Source organism: Lacerta agilis, chromosome 3, assembly GCF_009819535.1.
Source record: "Lacerta agilis isolate rLacAgi1 chromosome 3, rLacAgi1.pri, whole genome shotgun sequence".
Classification (NCBI taxonomy): Eukaryota; Metazoa; Chordata; class Lepidosauria; order Squamata; family Lacertidae; genus Lacerta; species Lacerta agilis.
In genome coordinates, this window is record NC_046314.1 from 3,547,242 (window position 1) to 3,566,984 (window position 19,743).

The 19,743-nt window shown below is 44.2% G+C and overlaps 1 protein-coding gene across 2 annotated transcripts; it reads right to left on the reverse strand.

Moving 5' to 3' along the window:
- Positions 1–979: 979 nt before the first annotated feature.
- Positions 980–17,999, reverse strand: LOC117044819 (cysteine-rich venom protein helothermine-like). 2 transcript variants are annotated; one of them, XM_033145639.1, is made up of 8 exons: positions 17,909–17,999; positions 8,959–9,020; positions 6,972–7,091; positions 5,890–5,977; positions 3,436–3,584; positions 2,533–2,627; positions 1,828–1,916; positions 980–1,191 (listed from the first exon to the last, which is right to left on the reverse strand). In XM_033145639.1, exons 2-8 carry the CDS (start codon positions 9,016–9,018, stop codon positions 1,067–1,069), a joined length of 726 nt encoding a protein of 241 aa, XP_033001530.1. In that variant the 5' UTR covers positions 9,019–9,020; positions 17,909–17,999; the 3' UTR covers positions 980–1,066. The 2 variants fall into 2 exon arrangements, with proteins under 2 accessions (XP_033001530.1, XP_033001531.1); XM_033145640.1 differs by lacking the exon at positions 17,909–17,999 and adding an exon at positions 14,526–14,544.
- Between the last annotated feature and the right edge of the window lie 1,744 nt (positions 18,000–19,743).

A 19,743-nucleotide genomic window follows, 5' to 3' on the forward strand; every position in this document is an offset into this window, starting at 1 on the left:
GCTTGCCAGGACCGCCATGTGCATCATGGAGTGATGACAGTAGGGAGGCTCAACAGGCTCATTGATACGGCCAGATGGTGATCTGCAGACCAGCCACACTGTGGTCCATGGCTCTGTCCCAGGCACCAATCAGCTAGGCCAGCTGAGCTCCTGGGGTGGGACCTAGGGGCAGACTGCAGGAAGAGCCTCTCCCCTCTGGTTTGGGTCTGAGCTCTAAATGGGGAGAGCTGGCACGCCTTGTGACAATTGCCATCTTGGACCTGAACTTCTTGAATTCTTGTTTTGCAGCACTCAACCTTTGCTATGGAGAAAGGTTGGCCACTGGTTGATGGGGCTGGGCATGGGTGTGTGTGTGTGTGTGGATTTTGCCTTCCCCAGAGCGCTGTTATTCTTGGTATGGATGCTACATTTATTGATCATGTTGCCCTTAGTTTCTGCAGGTGCTGCAGGCATTGGGCTCCCTGCTTCTCAATGGGGACTCTCTTGAGGAGGTATTTGGGTGTTGCTTCTGGACCCAAACCAGCTCTGGCCCTGGAATGCCTGTGAGCTCTCTGACCTTCCACTAACATTTCTCAGCCTGCAGATTGGCTGTGTGCTTCTTCTGCCCAGAGCCGGGCTGCCTGCTATTTGGATCCTTGCACCCGATGCTAGGCCAGATTGGCTTAGTTGTAACCAATAAAGTTCTGGCCATTTCTCTTTCTTTGCGGGATCGTTTCTGTCCACACTGTGAGCACAAATGGTCAAACTGCCATTTGCTACATTCCGTAGTCGCAAGGAAATCAAAACGTTTTCTTTTGTTTTCTCAGACGCAAAAGCTTTATTAGTTTGACTGCAGATGAAACAGAGAGGAAAATTCTAATGTTAAATCCATTTTCGTTATAACTAGAAACAATTACAATTACATGTGGAAAAAAACTATTAGAAACAGTTTACTTATAAAATGGTTTTGTCCTGTAGTAGTCTATTGATCAGCGATAATCAAAAGTGAACAATAGTCTAATTTAGCAAAGCATATTATTATTTTAATACAAAGAGATGGTTGGTATAAGTGAGAAATTCAGGAGCCTTATATTATTTCTGTGAGACATTTGCAAGCAGCCTTACAGCCTTTCATTATAGGATGATCACATCCCACTTGATCCTTTAAACTCGCACAATTGCCCCAATTATTGTTTTCCGTGCATGGATTGGCTAAAAATGAGAGAGAGAGAGAGAGAGAGAGAGAGAGAGAGAGAGAGTTACATACTGGAGAAAATTTTTACAAAACGAAAATGACTCTTTAGGAGAGCCTCCTGCTGGATCAGACTAAAGCAGGCACATACAACAGGGGGATCGTGATCTACCGGTAGATCACTGGATGTCTGTGGTAGATCACTGCTAGATCACTGGCTCCCCCAAAGAAGCTCAACAACTTGGACTCCCCTAAAAAAATGCTCAACGTTTTAACCCTTCTCCCCCCAAAAACTAGGTTTTCCTCCCGCCTCAGAGAAGCTCAACAACTTTGACCTGAACCCCTAAAAAACAGGATTTTCCTTCCTCCTCCCCCAAAAAGGGCTTAACAACTTTGACCTGAACCCCCCCCCCCCAAAAGGGGTAGATCACTGCCAGTAGATCGCAGTCTCTTCGGAGTTGGCCGCCCCTGGACTAAAGGTTCAGCACCCTGTTTTCCACCATAGCAAATGCTGGTGTTGAATATTTGTTTTCAAGAGAAGGGTTATGGTTTTCATGTACAAGGATGAGTTGGATAATTTCACAAACTTCTTTAAGGGCGCTCAGAGTTTGCCGGTATCTTTTTGCCTCACAATAGTTTAACATTCGCAAACTTACTGCACAATCCGTTGTCACAATCCTTTGGGCAGTCCCCACAGGGCTTTCCTGCTTTGTAGGGGGTGGCAATCTTGCCTCTGATGTTCCCTCTGGAATGATAAATGAAAACCAGCAGTTTATATCTTTTTTTTTCTATCAGTGGAGATCGCCTCTTGAGAGATGACCTTCTTAAATGGCACCAGTCGCTCAATCTTTCACACAACAAATATGTTAAGATGGGAAGGGGCTGTGTGGGGTATAGAAGAGAACAGCTGGCCAGAGGGGTTGATGCCCACTCAAAAAAAAAAAAAAAAAAAACAGGTGTTGGCCACTGGCCATGTGATCTGCATCAGGGGTGTGGGATCTTTTTCCAGCCCAAGGGCCACACTGCATTCAGGAGAACTTTCCAGGGGCCACATCCCAGTGTTGGTTAGGGCCAGAACAATTAATGTAAAGCCTAGTTTCAACACACATTCACACACCCCTCTTATCATTCATCGAGGCACCAAGTGAGTAACTTGCTCCAACAAAGGCTGGGGGGCAGACTGAGACTGGAAGCAGCAGGGTGGAGTCTGGCTGAGTCTGGTTTTCCAGTCCCCTGTGAGGATTTCTCAAAAAAGTACAATGTTACTGGTCCATCCTACAAAATACAGGTTGGCTGCTAACCCTAAACTTAAACGTTTATGTCCCAAGATAAAAACAGGATCGCAAGAGGCTAATACATACCCAGGACAGTACTGGCAAACATAGTAGTACTGGTATTCTTGGTCTGGACAGAAGGCAATAGCACATCCGATTTGATGAGAATTATACCAAACCACCTGCAGATACACACATGAACATGAATGTGATCACACTTCAATCTGAGTGCACACTATGGCAACCTTAAGGAGTATTGAAATGGACCCTGCACATCCTATCTCAGTGCTGCAATTCTGTTGCACAGATCCCACATTCCCCTAACGTGTACAATGCAACAGATTTGCCTTTTAATGCAAACTGAATAGAATTCCCCTCCTACATCCCTAGTAAATAGTAAAGATGATTTATTACAAATCAGTCTAAGAGACATGCACTGATGCAAACCTCTCCTATAGAACCAGCAGTTTGTGCAATGTATTCAAACTTACTTCCCATAAAGAGCTGTCCAGGAGTAAAATCCTCTCGGTCTACCTTGCAAAGGCATTTGGGTCCATGTGATTTGTTTTAAATACTCTTGTGAACTGCTTTGAGTAATTAAAGATAGTGAAATGGTTTATTAAAATAATAATAATTGGAAACCCCAACAAGGATGAAGATGTTTTGAGGGAATCAAACATAGCCAGGTAGTGAACATTTCCTTTACCATGGTGCGACATTCAGCAAGGCTAAAGCATTTTGGATATTGCCATTGAATTTCAAGCTTAGCCTTAACTGAAATCAATTTCAGCTGATTTTGAAATTTCTCGACAGTATCTTCAGTTACATCTCTTGGGCTTTGAGAACTGACATGTTTTGCTTCATTTGTTCTGCTATAATAACTGATATCTCTGCTTGCTAGTCTGCCCCTTCCAAACACGTTTGAAACAGCTAGTTAAATTTTGTAAATAAATGGTTCAAAATTATAACCTGTGACCAGTGTCATAGTACCTGAGTGAAATGGCCAATCACGGCTCCTTTTGTCTTTGCTCCAGAACCGTACACAAAGTTAACTTCTTCATCATACCAATCCTGAATGCCTTCCTTCCATGCCACAAGGGAACTTGACATGAAGAGATTTTCACCACAGGATGTGCCATCTGCAAGTGGAAAAAAACAATTATTTACAAGAACTTGAAGGCTTGCCGACTTCTGCATGTGCTTTAGGAAAAGTAGCATTTATGCCGTCTAGGACAGGGGTCAGCAAACTAAGGCCCATGGGCCGGATCAGGCCCAATTGCCTTCAGGACTGTCTGTGGATCGGTGTGGGGATTCTGTTTGTTTGGGCTGTGCCATTTCCCCCCTGTGCCATTCCATCCCCTCCTCCCTCCCTCCTCCTGGCTTCTCCCCGCCCTGCCTAGAGGAGGAAGGGGCTGGGCTGAGCTGGCTGAGCGCCATTTTAAGCAGCCCCTCTCTGGAGCCAGCCCTTTCACGGTGCTCATCTTCCCGCTGCCGCCACCCTGGTGCTCTTGCGGAGCGGACAAGCTCCCTCTGCCTACCCACGAGAAGCAGCAGCAGCGGTCCCTGGGTAGGTAAGCACAGCGGCTGGGGGTGGGGCGTGAAGAGGAGGACTACTTGCCCCCCTCGCCTCTTCCAGTCTCCCCCCCTGGTGCTGCTTCTCTGGCCTACCAAAAGGTCTGAGGGACAGTGGACTGGCCCGCGGCTAAAAAAAATTGCTGCCCCCCTTTTAATAAATAATTTTTATTGCTTTTGTAAAATTGTAACAGACAAATAACAAAATATAACAAAGAATGAAATAAAAAAGAAAAAGAAAAGAAAACAACAGATTTATCTTACTTATACATAACTTTCCCTTTACATTATTAGGTGACTTCCCTCAGTCCCCCCCCCCCATCTGAATTTCTTTACCTTACCATCTCTAGCACATTCTATATCATAATCAATTTACCAATATATATCTACATCATAGAATTAACCTATTTCAAGAAAATATAGCAAGAAGCCTACACCTACTTCCTAAGATAACACTAAATACTACAATATTTATGCAAATAAATTTTGAATTTCTTCCAATCTTCTTCTACCTCCTCTTCTCCCTGGTTGCGGAGTCTTCCAGTCAGTTCGGCAAGTTCCATAAAATCCATCATCTTCATTTTAAAAAAAATTACCGACCCCTTGTCTGTGACTCAGTCTCTTTTCTATAAATCCTGTAATTCTTTTTTTTTTAAAACTTATTTATTGGTTTTTTACAAAAAAAACTTTACAAAATTTAACATTCTTCCTTTGTTGAAACCTCTTCTTTATCTCTACCTTTATACTGAGACCTGCTGCCCCTGACAGTAAATGTAAAACATAGTCATGGAATTACAGAATCCTAGAACTGCAGAGTTGGAAGGGACCCCAAGGGTCACTGAGTCCAGCACCCTGCGATGCAGGAATCTCAACCAACACATCCATGACAGATGGCCACCCAACCTCTGCTTAAACACGTCCAGTGGTGTAGAGTCCATTTCGCTATCAAACTGCTCTTATATGTGAATGGAGTCCCATGTACTGAAAGGGCCAGGAAGGCTATTCCCTGACATTACATGGTTTTGAACCCCCCAGCCCACAACATCCATGCATTAGGATTCTGTCCAGGCACCTGCACACAGCCCTCCTTGCTCAGGCACCAACAGCTAACGTATGGACATCAGGAGGCAGGGATGGGAAGCCATACAATATTGGTCATGCAGCCAACAGTGTGTGTATCTTGTTTATCAGTTAAACAAATCAATGGTCAAAGGCCTGGAAACGATGCCTTATGAGGAATGGCTTAGGGAGCTGGGTATGTTTAGCCTGGAGAAGAGAAGGTTAAGGGGTGATATGATAGCCATGTTCAAATATATCAAAGGATGTCATATAGAGGAGGAAGAAAGGTTGTTTTCTGCTGCTCCAGAGAAGCGGACACGGAGCATTGGATTCAAACTGCAAGAAAGAAGATTCCACCTAAACATTAGGAAGAACTTCCTGACAGTAAGAGCTGTTTGACAGTGGAATGTGCTGCCAAGGAGTGTGGTGGAGTCTCCTTCTTTGGAGGTCTTTAAGCGGAGGCTTGACAGCCATCTGTCAGGAATGCTTTGATGGTGTTTCCTGCTTGGCAGGGGGTTGGACTGGATGGCCCTTGTGGTCTCTTCCAACTCTAGGATTCTATGATTCTAAGATATAAAACATTCAGCTGCAAAGGCCAATTGGCATATTTTAAATGTGCCAGTCATGTGTTTATCTTTTGATATTGGACTGAATTAAAATAAAAGTTCAAATTAATTTTTTTCAAAGAAAAATATTGCATTAAATATTTGTTATTCTCTCCTTCAGCAAATAGATTCCATGTTTTCTAACAAAATTTCACTTTAAATAATCTGTTTTGACTCGTATTTGCTGGAAGATGGGTTCTTTACTTACTTAGTGTTCTATCAGATGCCTCACTGTGTTTTAACGTGCATTGGCTTGCCCACTGTAGAGCCATCTCTCGTATATCATCGTTCCATTCCTATGTACATATAAAAATACATTAGTGAGTTACAAGTTTATAGAATAGTAATGCCCAGAAATGCATCAATTACCAGTGGATTTTGTAACTATGGTGATGTTGATGTTCTAGCTGAACAGTGAAAGACAATTTCTCAGTTATTGGCAGAAGCCTGGTTCAACAAATCATGGCCAATGGTGGAAATCAAGCCTTTTTAAAATTATAGGTATTTAGAAGCACATTATGTTCCTGGGATTTCTTTCTATGCTTCTCTTACTTATCTAGTCAAATCAGGTGCATTTTTGTTACTGCATTTGGATCTTAGTCTATTTTTGCAAAGAAAGAAAGAAAGAAAGAAAGAAAGAAAGAAAGAAAGAAAGAAAGGATGATTTATTTAGCAATGTTTTTGACATTTTTTTTTCTGTAACCAAGCATTTAAGAGTGGAATTTGGGTAAACAGCAATTGCAAATAGGTCACTTCGTAGGAAACTCATTGCCAGAAATGGCTAATGTTGCCAAATTCATTCATTCATGTATCTTGTCTTTCCTCCAAGGAGCCCAAGGCAGCGTGTGTGGTTCTTCTTCCTATTTTAGCCACACAGCACAGAGTAAGGTTAACTAGGCTGAGAGCCAGAGGCTGAGCCATGGCTTCATGGTTTAGTGGTACTTCAAACTGCATCTCCTTAGACCTAGATTGCCACTCCAATGACGCTGGATTTACTTGTGTAGTAGTTTATGTACTCATCATCGGTTAATGGAGATAGTTGTAGCTGCTGTTAATAATAATTACATTTGTTACCCACTTTTTACAAAAAACAAAATTTCAGAGTGACTTAACAAGATAAAATGCAACAGGTAAAAACAAAACTATGTTGCAATTTCTGTCCACTATATTTTGCTCTGGTTTCATCATTTTCCTACCTTAAGCAAATGATGCCCCCCCCAGCAATTAATTTTAAAAATGCCAGTATTGTTCCTGCATACATTTCTGTTGGGTTTTCAGAATGTATCTTACCATCTTCACCATGTTGCTAGCAGATGGTTGGACTTCTCTGCGTAGCTTATTGTGTGTGTCCACAATCTCCTTTTTCTGGTCTTCATTGATGGTGCTCAAACTAGCGAAATGGTCAGAGACCTGCAACCAAAGAGGGAGTGGTCAAGTGTTCAGATGCAACCATCTCAGACTGATAAACCATGGTCTGAGAACAAGCACTGTGTCTGTGTGTTCCCTCCTACTCTGCCTCCTTTACCTTTCTCTCACCCCCCTTTGCAAGTTTTCTGGCCTTGCTAAACCACAGTTTCCCGTTACATCAGAACTAGGAAACTGTGAATTAAGCATCAACTAAAGGCTAATTTGCAAACCATAGCCTAACCACATTTACAACTTAAGCCACACTTTTCTGGTTGAGGTGTAATGGGAAACAATGGTTTGGTAAACCCCAGAAATCTTACACCAAGGCTTGCAAGAGAAGGCTTGCATAATGCTCTGGTCCAATAACGAGCCATTATGGGGTTTTTTTTTTGGGGGGGGGGTGTTCATATTTATGGAGCAACTTTTAAAATGTGAATCACGTATACTTTATACATAAAGTGAAACAGAAAGAAAATAAATTGAGATTGCGTCTTTATTGACAAGCTAACACAGGGATACAGATAAGAGTTCCCGGCAAATAAATCTTTTAGTTGATAGGTCACGTGAAAATAAACTCAGCCCAGAATGGTTTACATTTGGAAACATATATTTGAACCAATGACCGAGATTTATTAAATATAAACTTGTATATAGCCTTTGAATGGATATTATATGCTAAAAAGAAAGACAGTAGAAAAGCAGCTAAAATAGAATTGATCAGAAAATTATGGGAACCGTTAGGAATAATAAAATTGACAACAATGATGGGGAGAAAATCAAGGTGTATAAATATATGCAAAGCAATTAAAATTTATCAGTTAAATTAATCAAATAAATAAGTGTTAAGGATCTCAAGGACAGGAATCAATTTCATGCTTTTATTTGTTTTTTTGTAAGACAATAGCAGTGTTATAATAAATCCAAAGTGTTCATAGTAGGTTTAATTTGTAAAGTAGCTTATTTATTGTGTATTACTGTAATAATATTATTCCCTGTGGACTCTCTTGTAATCCTTTCCCCCCCTTTTTGAACATTTTGTGAATTTCTTTGGAGAATAATAGAAAGCCATTTATAAGTTAACACTAAAATAGCAGCAGGGAACAACAAAAATGCAGCAGACATATATATATATATATATATATATATATATATATATATATATATATATACACACACACACACACATATATATATATACACACACACACATACACACACACACACACACATGTATGTGTGTATATATATATATATATATATATATATATATATACACACACACACACACACACACACACACAACTACAAAAACTGGAGAGTTAAAAACAGAAGATTACAAACCTATAATCTGGATGTAATAAATGAGAATGATTTAGTTTTGAATTCCTTTGGCCATTTCTTAGTGCTCTGTGCTGTGAATGTGACCCACCAGAGGGGTATGAGCTGTGAAGTCAGTTCTCTGAAAATCTTCTTTGAAAGACACTCAACCAGCTTCTTGTCTGCTGGCATAGCAAAGGCAGATGGGTTCTATCTGCAGTCACCAGCAGGAAAGCACCTTGAGCCTGGTTGGGGCAGGATTTTGATCTCTAGGTAGCAAAAATATGGAGTGAGGAAAGGGGCACAAGTTGGGCACCTGCCTGGCAGCTTAGGGCTGTTTTGCACAGACATGCTCATGTAGAGCTGCTTGCAAATGTCAAGCTTGGCCAGCACAGACCTCAATGAACCTTGAAGGGTGGGTGTGAAAGTGCTTCCCCACTCTCTGGCAAGATATCTTTTGATCTGATTTATATAGGTGGTCTTAGCAAATGCATCAGGAACCACTTTGCCTTTTATGAACACCCTACTTTCTACAAATAAGCCAATGTCCTACCTGTGCAGCAGATTGATGCAGCACCGCAGCCAGGCATGCACACAAAACGAGCAGGATCATGGCTGAAAAGCAAAGAAACCAGGACACATTGGTCATCTTAAGTGCAATATATCTATGCCACTAAAACTGTGTAATTTCTAACTTAGGGTTGAGCGTGCTAGCTCTGTGCCCCTGCTTGTCATTTTCATAAGGCTCTGTAAGTTGGTTGACTTTCTGAAACAGGGAGCTTGCTTTACTCATTGAGTAAATTTCAAAGATCTAGCAGGTCCCTCTTCTCCCCACGAATAACAGAATCATCAGGTTGGAAGGGACATAAAGATCATCTGCTCCAACCCATCCCTGATTTAGAAAACTCATGGCTACAGCAGCACACTGGGCAGTCTAGCTAGAGTAGAGATTTCCTTCAGGGATCATTCAAGCGATTCGAGGCCTCTTCAGTAAGTCAAAATTTATTGTTTTGAATGACAAAATTAAGTGTTAAGAGAAAGTGTAAATATCTGACCGTGGTAGTGACTTACAGCACAATCCCAACCATGTGTCCTCAAACTAAGGATTGCAGTCTTGGTTACCATGTGTCTAAGGGTCCCCCCCCCACACACACACTTCCACCTGTCCCATGCCTAGACAGCACAGGTGCAAGTGGTTTTCCACTTGATCCACAGTTTCCCCATTGTCCTGCTCCATTCCCAGGGAAAACCTGCTCTTTAGCTCCAAATTGGAACAAACAGCAATTCGTGGAAAACCTGATTTCTATTTGCTCTGATTGTATGCTAAAGAGTGGTTTTCCCTGGGGAAAAGTAGCAGAACAAGATAAAGTGTACATAAGCCCTTAAAGTTATTAGGGTTGAGAGTTATTATGATCCATGTGAGAGAACACTTGTGCTATGTTTCCATGTGAAATTTTGGGAAATTACCAGTTGCTACATGCAACCCAATCTCTGAGTGGCAAGAGATTCTTGGGATGCCATTACTTATGTAGGGTTTAGTTTCCTTGGAATGAAGGTCAGCATAAAGGTAAAGAGACCCCTGTTAGGTCCAGTCGCGGACGACTCGGGTTGCGTCACTCATCTTGCTTTATTGGCTGAGGGAGCCAGCGTACAGCTTCCGGGTCATGTGGCCAGCATGACTAAGCCACTAAGAGCAGTGCACGGAAACGCCGTTTACCTTCCCGCCGGAGCGGTACCTATTTATCTACTTGCAGTGCCAGCCTACGAACTGCTAGGTTGGCAGGAGCAGGGACCAAGCAATGGGAGCTCCAACATTTCCCAATAAGAAACCGGGTCATCCTTCACCACCCCACTGTTGCTACCACTGCTGGCCAGCTCACACCATTCCCCCCCCATCCTGCCACTGCTGCTCACTTGCCACCTTACCAGCTTGTGCATGTCTGTGCCTCCCACTGCGTGCCCTGCACATAGCCACTCACCTGCCCGCTGCCGTCGCCTGCCCAATGCCACACACACACACACACACACACGAAGGGCCGCAGTGACGAACTTCTGGAAGTGGTGTTGTACTTCAGGAAGCTGCAACCCTCCCTCTGTGTGTGTGGCGGGCAGCAGCAGTTGTCCAGCAGGCAAAGGTGCAGAACCCCCGCGGCTGAAATCACGGGACATCCTGGGATGGAATCAGAAGCTGGGGCGGCTTCTGTAATTCTGTAAGTCCCGGTAAAAACGGGACAGTTGTGCATTATAGGTAGGTCAGTGGAGACTGTGATATCTTTAGGATACGTGGGATTTTTTACACATATATACAATTCAAGCATAGGATGAAGGGACTCACAGCATTTACACTGTGACAGATCTTGCCTCCTCATTAGTTTCTGGGTGGGTGAGTATCCAAAACCATAATTTTGGATTCAGCTGAGAACAACAACAACAATTATTTTTTATTTCTACCCCCCCCCCCAGCTGGAGCCGGGCTCAGAGCAGCTAACACCACATAAATAATACAATATAAATAATACAAGAGGAGCCTTTCTATGTCCTTTCACCTCCTGGCTTACACTTAGACTATCTCCTGCTTCTTAGGATGACATAACACCCAGCCAGGAGACAGGCCCACTCCCCGCTCCTCCTGGAAGCATCTCCAGTTGTCTGTCTGGCAACACATCCTTTCTGCGCTAACACGTCTATCAAGTAAATGGATGTCTACCAGCCCCATTGTCATATCAAAGCAGCTCAGCAGATTCCCTCTACTAGATTCAAAATATCACAGGCTTGGCTGCGATCCAAGGATATCGTCTAAATCACCACAACCCCAATCCTACAACAATATACATACCGTAATAAACCCTTAATGTAGAAGCCAGCTATTTGAGACAAACAGACAGACAGACAGACAGAGATCAGGAAGCAGCAGTTCAAATCTTTTGGGGTTTTATTGCTTTCTCCTTCCTCCCACCCCCCACCCCCATCTGCAGGTAAGAGAAAAAGGCTGCCACAGACCAGTGATCCATGACAGCCCTCTACAACTCCAGCCTCTCCTAATAGTACACCAGAAATTTGTTTCCTTCTGAGCTGGGAACTGTGACTAAGTACTATAGGTAAGCAGGAATCTGAGTATTGTTCTGAGTTTGCTGTGTCATCATGAGCCCTCTGCAATTATCAGAGAACCTATACTTCTGAATGGTTAATGTTAGTTATTTGTTCCGCCGACAACATTTTTCATTAACCAAACCTGCTCTCCTTTGCAGCTGTTGATGGGGAGCTCTTGAATTAACCCCATGTTTGAAAAAGAAGGGTTATAATAGGAATGAGTGACAGGGGCATTTAGTTCTTTTTTTTTTTTTTGCTGAGAAACAAAATTACATTTAATCCCGTAAAAGTGTCCATGAAATCTGAAGATTTTTTTTTGCAAATATATTTTTTATTTTCAAATAATAAACAAAACTTAATAATTTTTACAATGATATCTAAACTCCGCTGAGTTTTCTGACTTCCTTCCTTCTCTAGTTTTCTTAAGTTCCATCATTCATCCGTTTTCCCTTAAATCCCATATTCTATTTACCACACCACAATACCATCATCTTTAATAATTCTTTCTACTAGGTTGCAGGTATTTCATTACACCTGTTAGTGATTTACAAAATTACAGACTTCTTTTTTATTTTTAAAATGTGTCGTCAACTATTGAGGCTCTGAACACTTTAGAAATATTTTGAAAGAGATACAAAAATGTAAATAACAAGAAATTAAGAACAGGACCATTCGCCAGGACTTGTGTTATTTTTGGGTCTCCAAGTTAACAAGTTGTTGTGGTTATCTATGAAGGAAAAGCCCTTGCTAGCACATTAAAACAGTAGATTGAGAGGTTTTTCCTCCAGTGCCAATGCACAGTGTCAATTTTTTTTATCACTGGAAAATATTTCTTATCTATCCAGAAGCTTGTAAGTAGTAGATGCATTTTTTAAAAGGAGAAAAAAGTTAAATAATCATATCAGTCCATCCTCATGGATAAAGAGTGAACTTAACCACAATTCTGGGTTTAGATGACTCACTTAGCCAAACCTTGGCTTAGCAGCTGTCCTGTATCGAATTAAAAAGCCCCCCAAATGAGTGGGAACCAGCACATCCATGCGGCATACTCTCATCAGGGAGGCTCACCTGGTGCCTTTGTTACATATCTTTAGGCACCAGGCAAAAAAATTCATATTTGCTCAGGCCTTTGGCTAATTAAATCTATGACCATTTAAACTGTGTGTATACAGGGAGGTACTGCTTTTGTTACTATGTATGCATTTTTTGTGTTATATTATAAACTGCCCTGTGTCATCAGATGAAAGGTGGTATAGGAACAACAACAACAACAACAACAACATGGCCCTACCCTGGCTTGGGGACGCAGGTGGCGCTGTGGGTTAAACCACAGAGCCTAGGGCTTGCTGATCAGAAGGTCCAGCGGTTCGAATCCCCACAATGGGGTGAGCTCCCGTTGCTCAGTCCCTGCTCTTGCCCACCTAGCAGTTCGAAAGCATGTCAAAAGTGCAAGTAGATAAATAGGTACCGCTCGGCGGGAAGGTAAACGGCATTTCTGTGCGCTGCTCTGGCTTTGCCAGAAGCGGCTTAGTCATGCTGGCCACATTACCGGCTCCCTTGGCCAGTAACGCGAGATGAGCAACCCCAGAGTTGGAAATGACAGGACCTAATGGTCAGGGGTCCCTTTACCTTTACCTTTACCCTGGCTTAGTGTGATGTGTGAACCAGGCCATTGTCCACTTTAAATCTTTGCTCTTGTCAGCATTGCTACAGAGCCACCAAATCCAGTGGTGAACAGCATGGAACTTTAGTGAAAATTAGTCTAGAAGGCAGAGGTCTAGGGGGCAACCACCTCCAAGGCATCTTTAAGGCCAGTAGAGCACAAGCTATACCTGGGCAACCACATATATTTGGCTACTAATCTCTCTCTCTATATAAAAGTAGGATACTATCTATATATAAAAACGTTCAAGATGGGTCATTCGATGTAGCTGCAATGCTCCTTAACCGCTTAACTGATTGCCTTCAAATTTGGACACAACATTCCTTGGCCACATGGGAAGGTTCTTAGGTACCTAGATTGCAAAAATATCACACCTTTCCCAGGTAAATTCATGAATTTGTGCAAAAAAACCAGCGCCCTCCAGTGGACGTCAAAGATCACAGGCTGTGATATATTTCAGAGCTTACAGGGTTAAAACTACTCTGATCACATGATGTGCTGTTTATCTGTGAGTCAGCGTTTGGGATGCTTTCTCTTTCTGTTCTGCTCTGCCGGGAGTTAGCCATGCCGGGTCGTTTGTGCTGTAAATAATAAAACTTCTACATAAGGAAGAAGCCGGCTCCTGAGAGATTTATTGCCGCAGCTCCTTTACACACAGACCATCTTCCTGCTACGTGAGTGACTCTGAAATAGCTAAAATTGCTCTGTTAACAGCCCAGAAACTGGGAATGGAACGTAGCAAACCTGAAAGCATGCTGGACACAATTGCTGGTTCTGGAGAACCAACCCAAGTTTGGTAGGCGAAAGCGGGGTCGTGTGCACGGGGGATGGAGCTAGCATTTTTACTGGAGGCAGGGAGGGAAGCGAAAAGGGGGTCTCCTTCCAGTGGGGGGGGGGGTCAGGCAGCCCAGGAGGAGAGAGGAGAGGGTGGGAGGGGGGTCGTCAGAGGGAAGCCGCGCATAAACTAGAGAGAGAGAGAGAGAGTCCACGACGAGAGAGGACAGGGAGGGGGGAACGGGAGAGGAAAAAACAACAGGTGACAGGGAAGTCTCAGGGCTGTTTCCACAAAATGAGCCACAGCAACGTGTGGCCGGGTCTACTAGTTTTTGTTTTTTTATAAAGTGAAAGGCACCACAGCATGACAGACTTGCCTTCTAGACAAACGTAGGATACTGCTGTTGCAATCTCAGTGGAAGCCACTGAGTCCATTGTCTCAGCCATACACAAATCTTACATCAGAATATTGCTGTGCCAAATGATTCAGAATCCGTACCTCTTTCATTTGCAAAATAAGCCCTGCCCCTTAGTCCAGTGGTTTTACCATCAATATCAATAGCATTGTTATTGCTGGGGAGGGTCTTACATACCTGCTGCACAACCTGTGCCTACTGCAGATGATTGAGGAAGTGGAGCTTATCAAGGTTATTGAGATTTATGAGTTGGAGGGCATGCCTATTGCCTTATACCCAAAACTCCCCTGTACATTGGAGGGTGTAATCTCTACTAACGGGCAAGCATTCTTTCAGAGACACATGTTTGCTATTAATAGTCATCTCATGGAATTCCTGGCAAGTTTCCCCAGGGTTCTCCAGTTTGAAAACTAATGATGATGATGATTTATTAAATTTGTATACCACGGCAGTTCACATCGCAGGGTGGCTCATTCTTATTTCCAATTCTCTGTTGGTGAAATGGTGAGTGTGCCCAAGAAGGTGGAGATGGCTTTTAGACTTTCAGAAAACGCACCTTCCATGAAGTGTGCTCAGCTCAGTGGCACTACAAATCAACCTGCAGTGTTAAGGCATATGGGCACAGTGATTCCCAACATATCTTTCCATTCAAATGGCTAGACTCTGGCAACTTCCCATAAAGTATGCTGTGTGTTTCTGAAAACATTTAATCTTCTTCCACCATAACAGTGAATTGGTCACAGAAAGACCAATTCACCATTATGGCAAATTGGCACCAGCACTTGGTTTTTGCCTACCTCGTAGCAAATCGTCACAACTTCATAAGGCTTGGCAGTTAGGCATTGGAATATTTGGCCCTTTGGAATGACAACAATTTTATTACAAATAAGAAGCATAAGTTTTCATAATCTCCTTCTCTCTGTTTCATGTTTATAACTTGCCGGTGTCACGTAGGATTTGACATTAGCAATGAAAGTTGGCAAAACAGAAATGCTAACTTGTTTTACTTTTATACAAACCCAGTGTTCAGTTAAGACCAAGGAGACGCCATGTTCAAATTCCAACTCAGCCACTAAACCTTCTGGGTGACTGGGCCCAGGGGCGTAGCTAGGTAAATTGGTACCCTGGGGCAAAAAAAATTTTTGTCACCCGCCCAAGGCATGGGAAGGTCAGGACGTACCCGGTGCAGAAAATTTCTTGTCAACCCCCCCATTGACCCCCCCAATGGTTTTACGTTATTTCATATTTTCTTACAAAGGAATAATATTCCTTGGCCAGGGAGGTAGGATATAAATAAAATGTTTTTTTATTATTACTTATAAAAAAACCCTTTTATTTATATCCCGCCCTCCCTGGACGAAGTCGGGCTCAGGGTGGCTAACACCAGATACATAACATTGGTATAAAATCAAACAAAAATTACCTCCTAAAAACCTCTCAAAGTCTAATTAGATGGCTTTCCACAGGGTTAGGGTTGGGAACTGAAATTTCAGCCTTCACGACATAGCAAAACAGCCAAGTAAACAGCTATTTTGGTGGAGGAGGGTCAAGATATTAACCGATATGCATGAAATTTCATATATAGTTATATAATCCCTAGTATAGTAAGATAAGACCTTCGGAGCAGGCATTAAAAAAAAAAATTAAAAAAAATTTTCAAAAAAAAAAAAATTCAAAAAAAAATTCCTTGCTAATTTGTCACCCCCTCCATTATGGAACCCGGGGTGAACTGCCCTCTTGCCCCCCCTTGCTACGCCCCTGCCTGGGCCAGTCATGATCATGCAGTGTAACAATGCATAGCAAGATCCTGACACACACACACACACCGCCCCTGTAGTTGAATAAAGACACTTGACACCAGTATTAAGGTTAATGGGCTAAAAAAGGCCACAACTTCCAGATTGTGAGTGGTATTGGCTTAGGCATTGGACCTAACTGACTATATCTGACTCCTGCCTATCTGCAGGGAGTCCAGGAAGGGTTAACCACCAGTAGGGGGAGTCCTGCTGATGCACATCAACTAGGAGCTCCCCCGGGGATCACTGATAGGGGTCGTGCCTTAGGTCCTAGCCTCCCTAGGCTTCAGACAGGGCCATGCCCCCCCCCTGAATCCTTCAACGGAATACCCTTCAATGTGCGGGGCAGGTGATGGCGCTACCCCCCCTCTTCTCTTCTCCAGACATATTCCAATGCCTAACTGCCAAACCTTACGAAGTTGTGACAATTTGCTACGAGGTAGGCAAAAACCAAGTGCTGGTGCCAATTTGCCAAGTGGAAAAAGTCCTACCAGGCCCCTCAATGGTGACCAACTGAAGTCCATAGCAAGGTCCAGTGGCGTAGGAAGGGAGGGTCGTAGGGGGCAGTGCACCCCAGGTTCCAGGGGAAGGGGTGACACTCGGCGGCCCCTCCCCAAACCGAGCCCCGCTGCCCGCCCCCCTGTCTGTGCTGCTTTGCGGACGGCTGGGGCAGCCCCACAAGCCGCTGCTTGCTGGGCGGCTCGCCCGGTCGCCACAAGAGCAGCAACACCAGCCCGAATGAACTGTGCATGCCCGGATTTCCGGGCATGCACAGTTCATCCAAGCCGGTGCTGCTGCTCCCGCGGTGACTGAATGAACCGCCGAGCAAGTGCAGCTCGTGGGGCTGCCCTGTCCGTAAAGCAGCATGGATGGGGGAGCCCCACGACCCGCCGCTCGCTCGGCAGCTCGCCCGGTCGCCACGGAAGCAGCAACACTGGGCCGGATGCACAGCGCATGCCCGGAAATTCCAGGCATGCGCAGTGCATCCGACATGCGTCGTGACATCACGGCGCCCCCACCCCCAGGGGGGTGCCTCCACGGTGCCGCCCCAGGTGGCCAAGAGGCTTCCTCCATGCTTGGCAAGGTCAATAGAGATGAAAACCTAAAGGGCGGGAGGGTGGGGAAAAACCAGAGCAGATGGCAGTGCGAAAAGGAGAGAGCTGCGTCCTGCTTAAATCTAGCAGGCCACACCTCCAGACTAACTGGATTGGTCAGCCTGGCCAGTGACGCAGCTGGGAACCCCCTCAATCGCGCAACCCCACCTCCTCCTTAAGGCGCAAGTGACTTACCTGATCAGGGTGTTGCGAAGAGAAATTGAGTGGAGAAAACCATATCTACCACCTCAGTGGCATAGTGTGGGTTGCCAGTGTCCAAGGCAGGCCAAGTGCTGCACCACACCTGGGCAGCTGAGGTGCAGGCGCATGCCAGGGGGGTGCATGCAGAGCCTGCGTGGAGGGTGAACAGGACCTGCCTCCAACAGGCTCGTCGCCCACTGCCTCCATCCACCTGCCCACTAGACCAACCTGCCTGCCACCGCACCTCAGTTGCCAGCGCTCTGTGCCTGTTATAGGGGAGCATGATTGCACCTCCTCAAAAATGTGCACCCAGGGCCAACCCCCCCCAACCCCCGCTATGGCTCTGTGCTACCTAGAGCTCATAGAAAAAAACAGAATTTTAAAAACATAATAATTATAGAACGCTGTCTGAGTTAAGCGATATTCACCACAGCAATGTAAGTTTGGTGATGTCCCCAAAATAACTTACCTTTATTTTCTAGGGAGTTCAGAAGAATTTGCTGTACCTTTAGGCAGTTTCCTTCCTTTGAAAATGACTGGATTTTCTTGCTTCAGTGAATATATATATATATATATATATATATATATATATATATATATATATACACACACACACACACACACACACACACACACACTCCACACACACCCTACTTCTGTTGCTTCCTGCTTTGCAATGTGAGTCACAGAAACGGCTGTGTGAAGTAGGATGTGAGAACTGTGTCACTGTCTTCTTGCAATATTTGTTTTTGTAATAGCATTTATTTCCTGATATTTTCCTGGCTGTGAAAATGTGCTAGATGAGGAACAACTTGATTTTCCTCTGCAGAAGACAAAAAGGAAAATAAATCTGGAGCTTTCCATAACGAGTGGCTGAATTGGACTAAAAGTCACCCCCAACCCAAACACATTTTTAATAGAGGCTGGGTTACCAACAATAAGCCTTATTTACACAGTACAATCCCCTTTGTTTGCACGGTCCTTACCAAGTCACGTTTGCACTGGTAATTATGCCATAACAGACAGAACAAAATAGTTAGGTTTTTCTCAGTCCATTACGTTTGAAAGATAACAGTAATGTATGCTTTCATAAATGACGTTCCCATCAAACCAGGTTTGACGGCAGTAAAATGGACATAAGCCAAATGGAGAACTATTTCATATTCTCCTTGGAAAACGAACTCAGCCATCAGTATCCTATTCAGGCTTTGCAGTGGAGAATTCCTTATATTTTCAACACAAAAAGTACACTCTGATTTAGCTGAAAATTAATAATCAATATTAAGTTTTTAAAAATGGATTAGTTTGATATTGTCAGGGTCTGGGCAGAGGAGGAATGGTAGAGATGGCCTCCCCAGCCTGACCCTTCCAGAGAAGAGGAAGACAGTTCTGAATCACAACAGGGATTTGAGGGAGATCACAGCTCAGAGGCAGATGAGGGGAAAAGCGGAGAAATAATGGGAGAGGAGGAAGAAGAAGCACAAGAGGGGGGACAGCTGATGGACACAGTGACTTTAGAAAGCATTCCAGACCCCAACCGCCCCCCCAACCCAGTGAGCCTTGAAAATAGGAGAGCAGAGAGCTCAGAGGCAGAGGGAGGGGGAGGGGTGGAGACTCACTCAGGGCAATGCCACCATTCCAAGAGGATGCATTTCCAAGCCTCTCTCTGTGAATACTGAATAAAAAGCAGTTGGTAAGAACTTTTCCTTGTCTTATCCATTCCTGGCGACCTGCTGTGGGGATTGGATCCACTGCCTCCTGACACTTATACAGTGGTACCCCGCAAGACGAATGCCTCGCACAACGAAAAACTCGCAAAAAAAGAAGATGGCGGGCGTGATCCGACTCCGCCCCCCCCACCGGCACCGGAGCCGCGCGGCGCTGCGTTTTAAAGCTGCAGCGAGCGAACAGCAGCGCTGCTGTTCGCTCGCTGCAGTCTTAAAACGTGGTGCCGCGCCATACAGGGAGCTGTAAAGGCTTACCTTTGGGCTCCGGTCGGGAGGGGTGTTGTCCGATCGCGTCCATCTTGGATCAACTGTGCATGTCTGTGCATATATATACACACGAATTCCTATGCCCCACAAATAACCCAGAGATGCATTTTAAATAAAAGCACACATTCTACTCATATAAAAACACGCTGATTCCTGGACCATCCATGGGCTGCATTTAGAAGGCGATTGGGCCGCATCTGGTCTCCGGGCCTTAGTTTGGGGACCCCTGCTCTAGCCAGTGCAGATTGTTGACCTGAGCTTGGTAAGAGAGTAGCCTAGACAGAGATGTACTTTTAGCACAAAGTGTCCT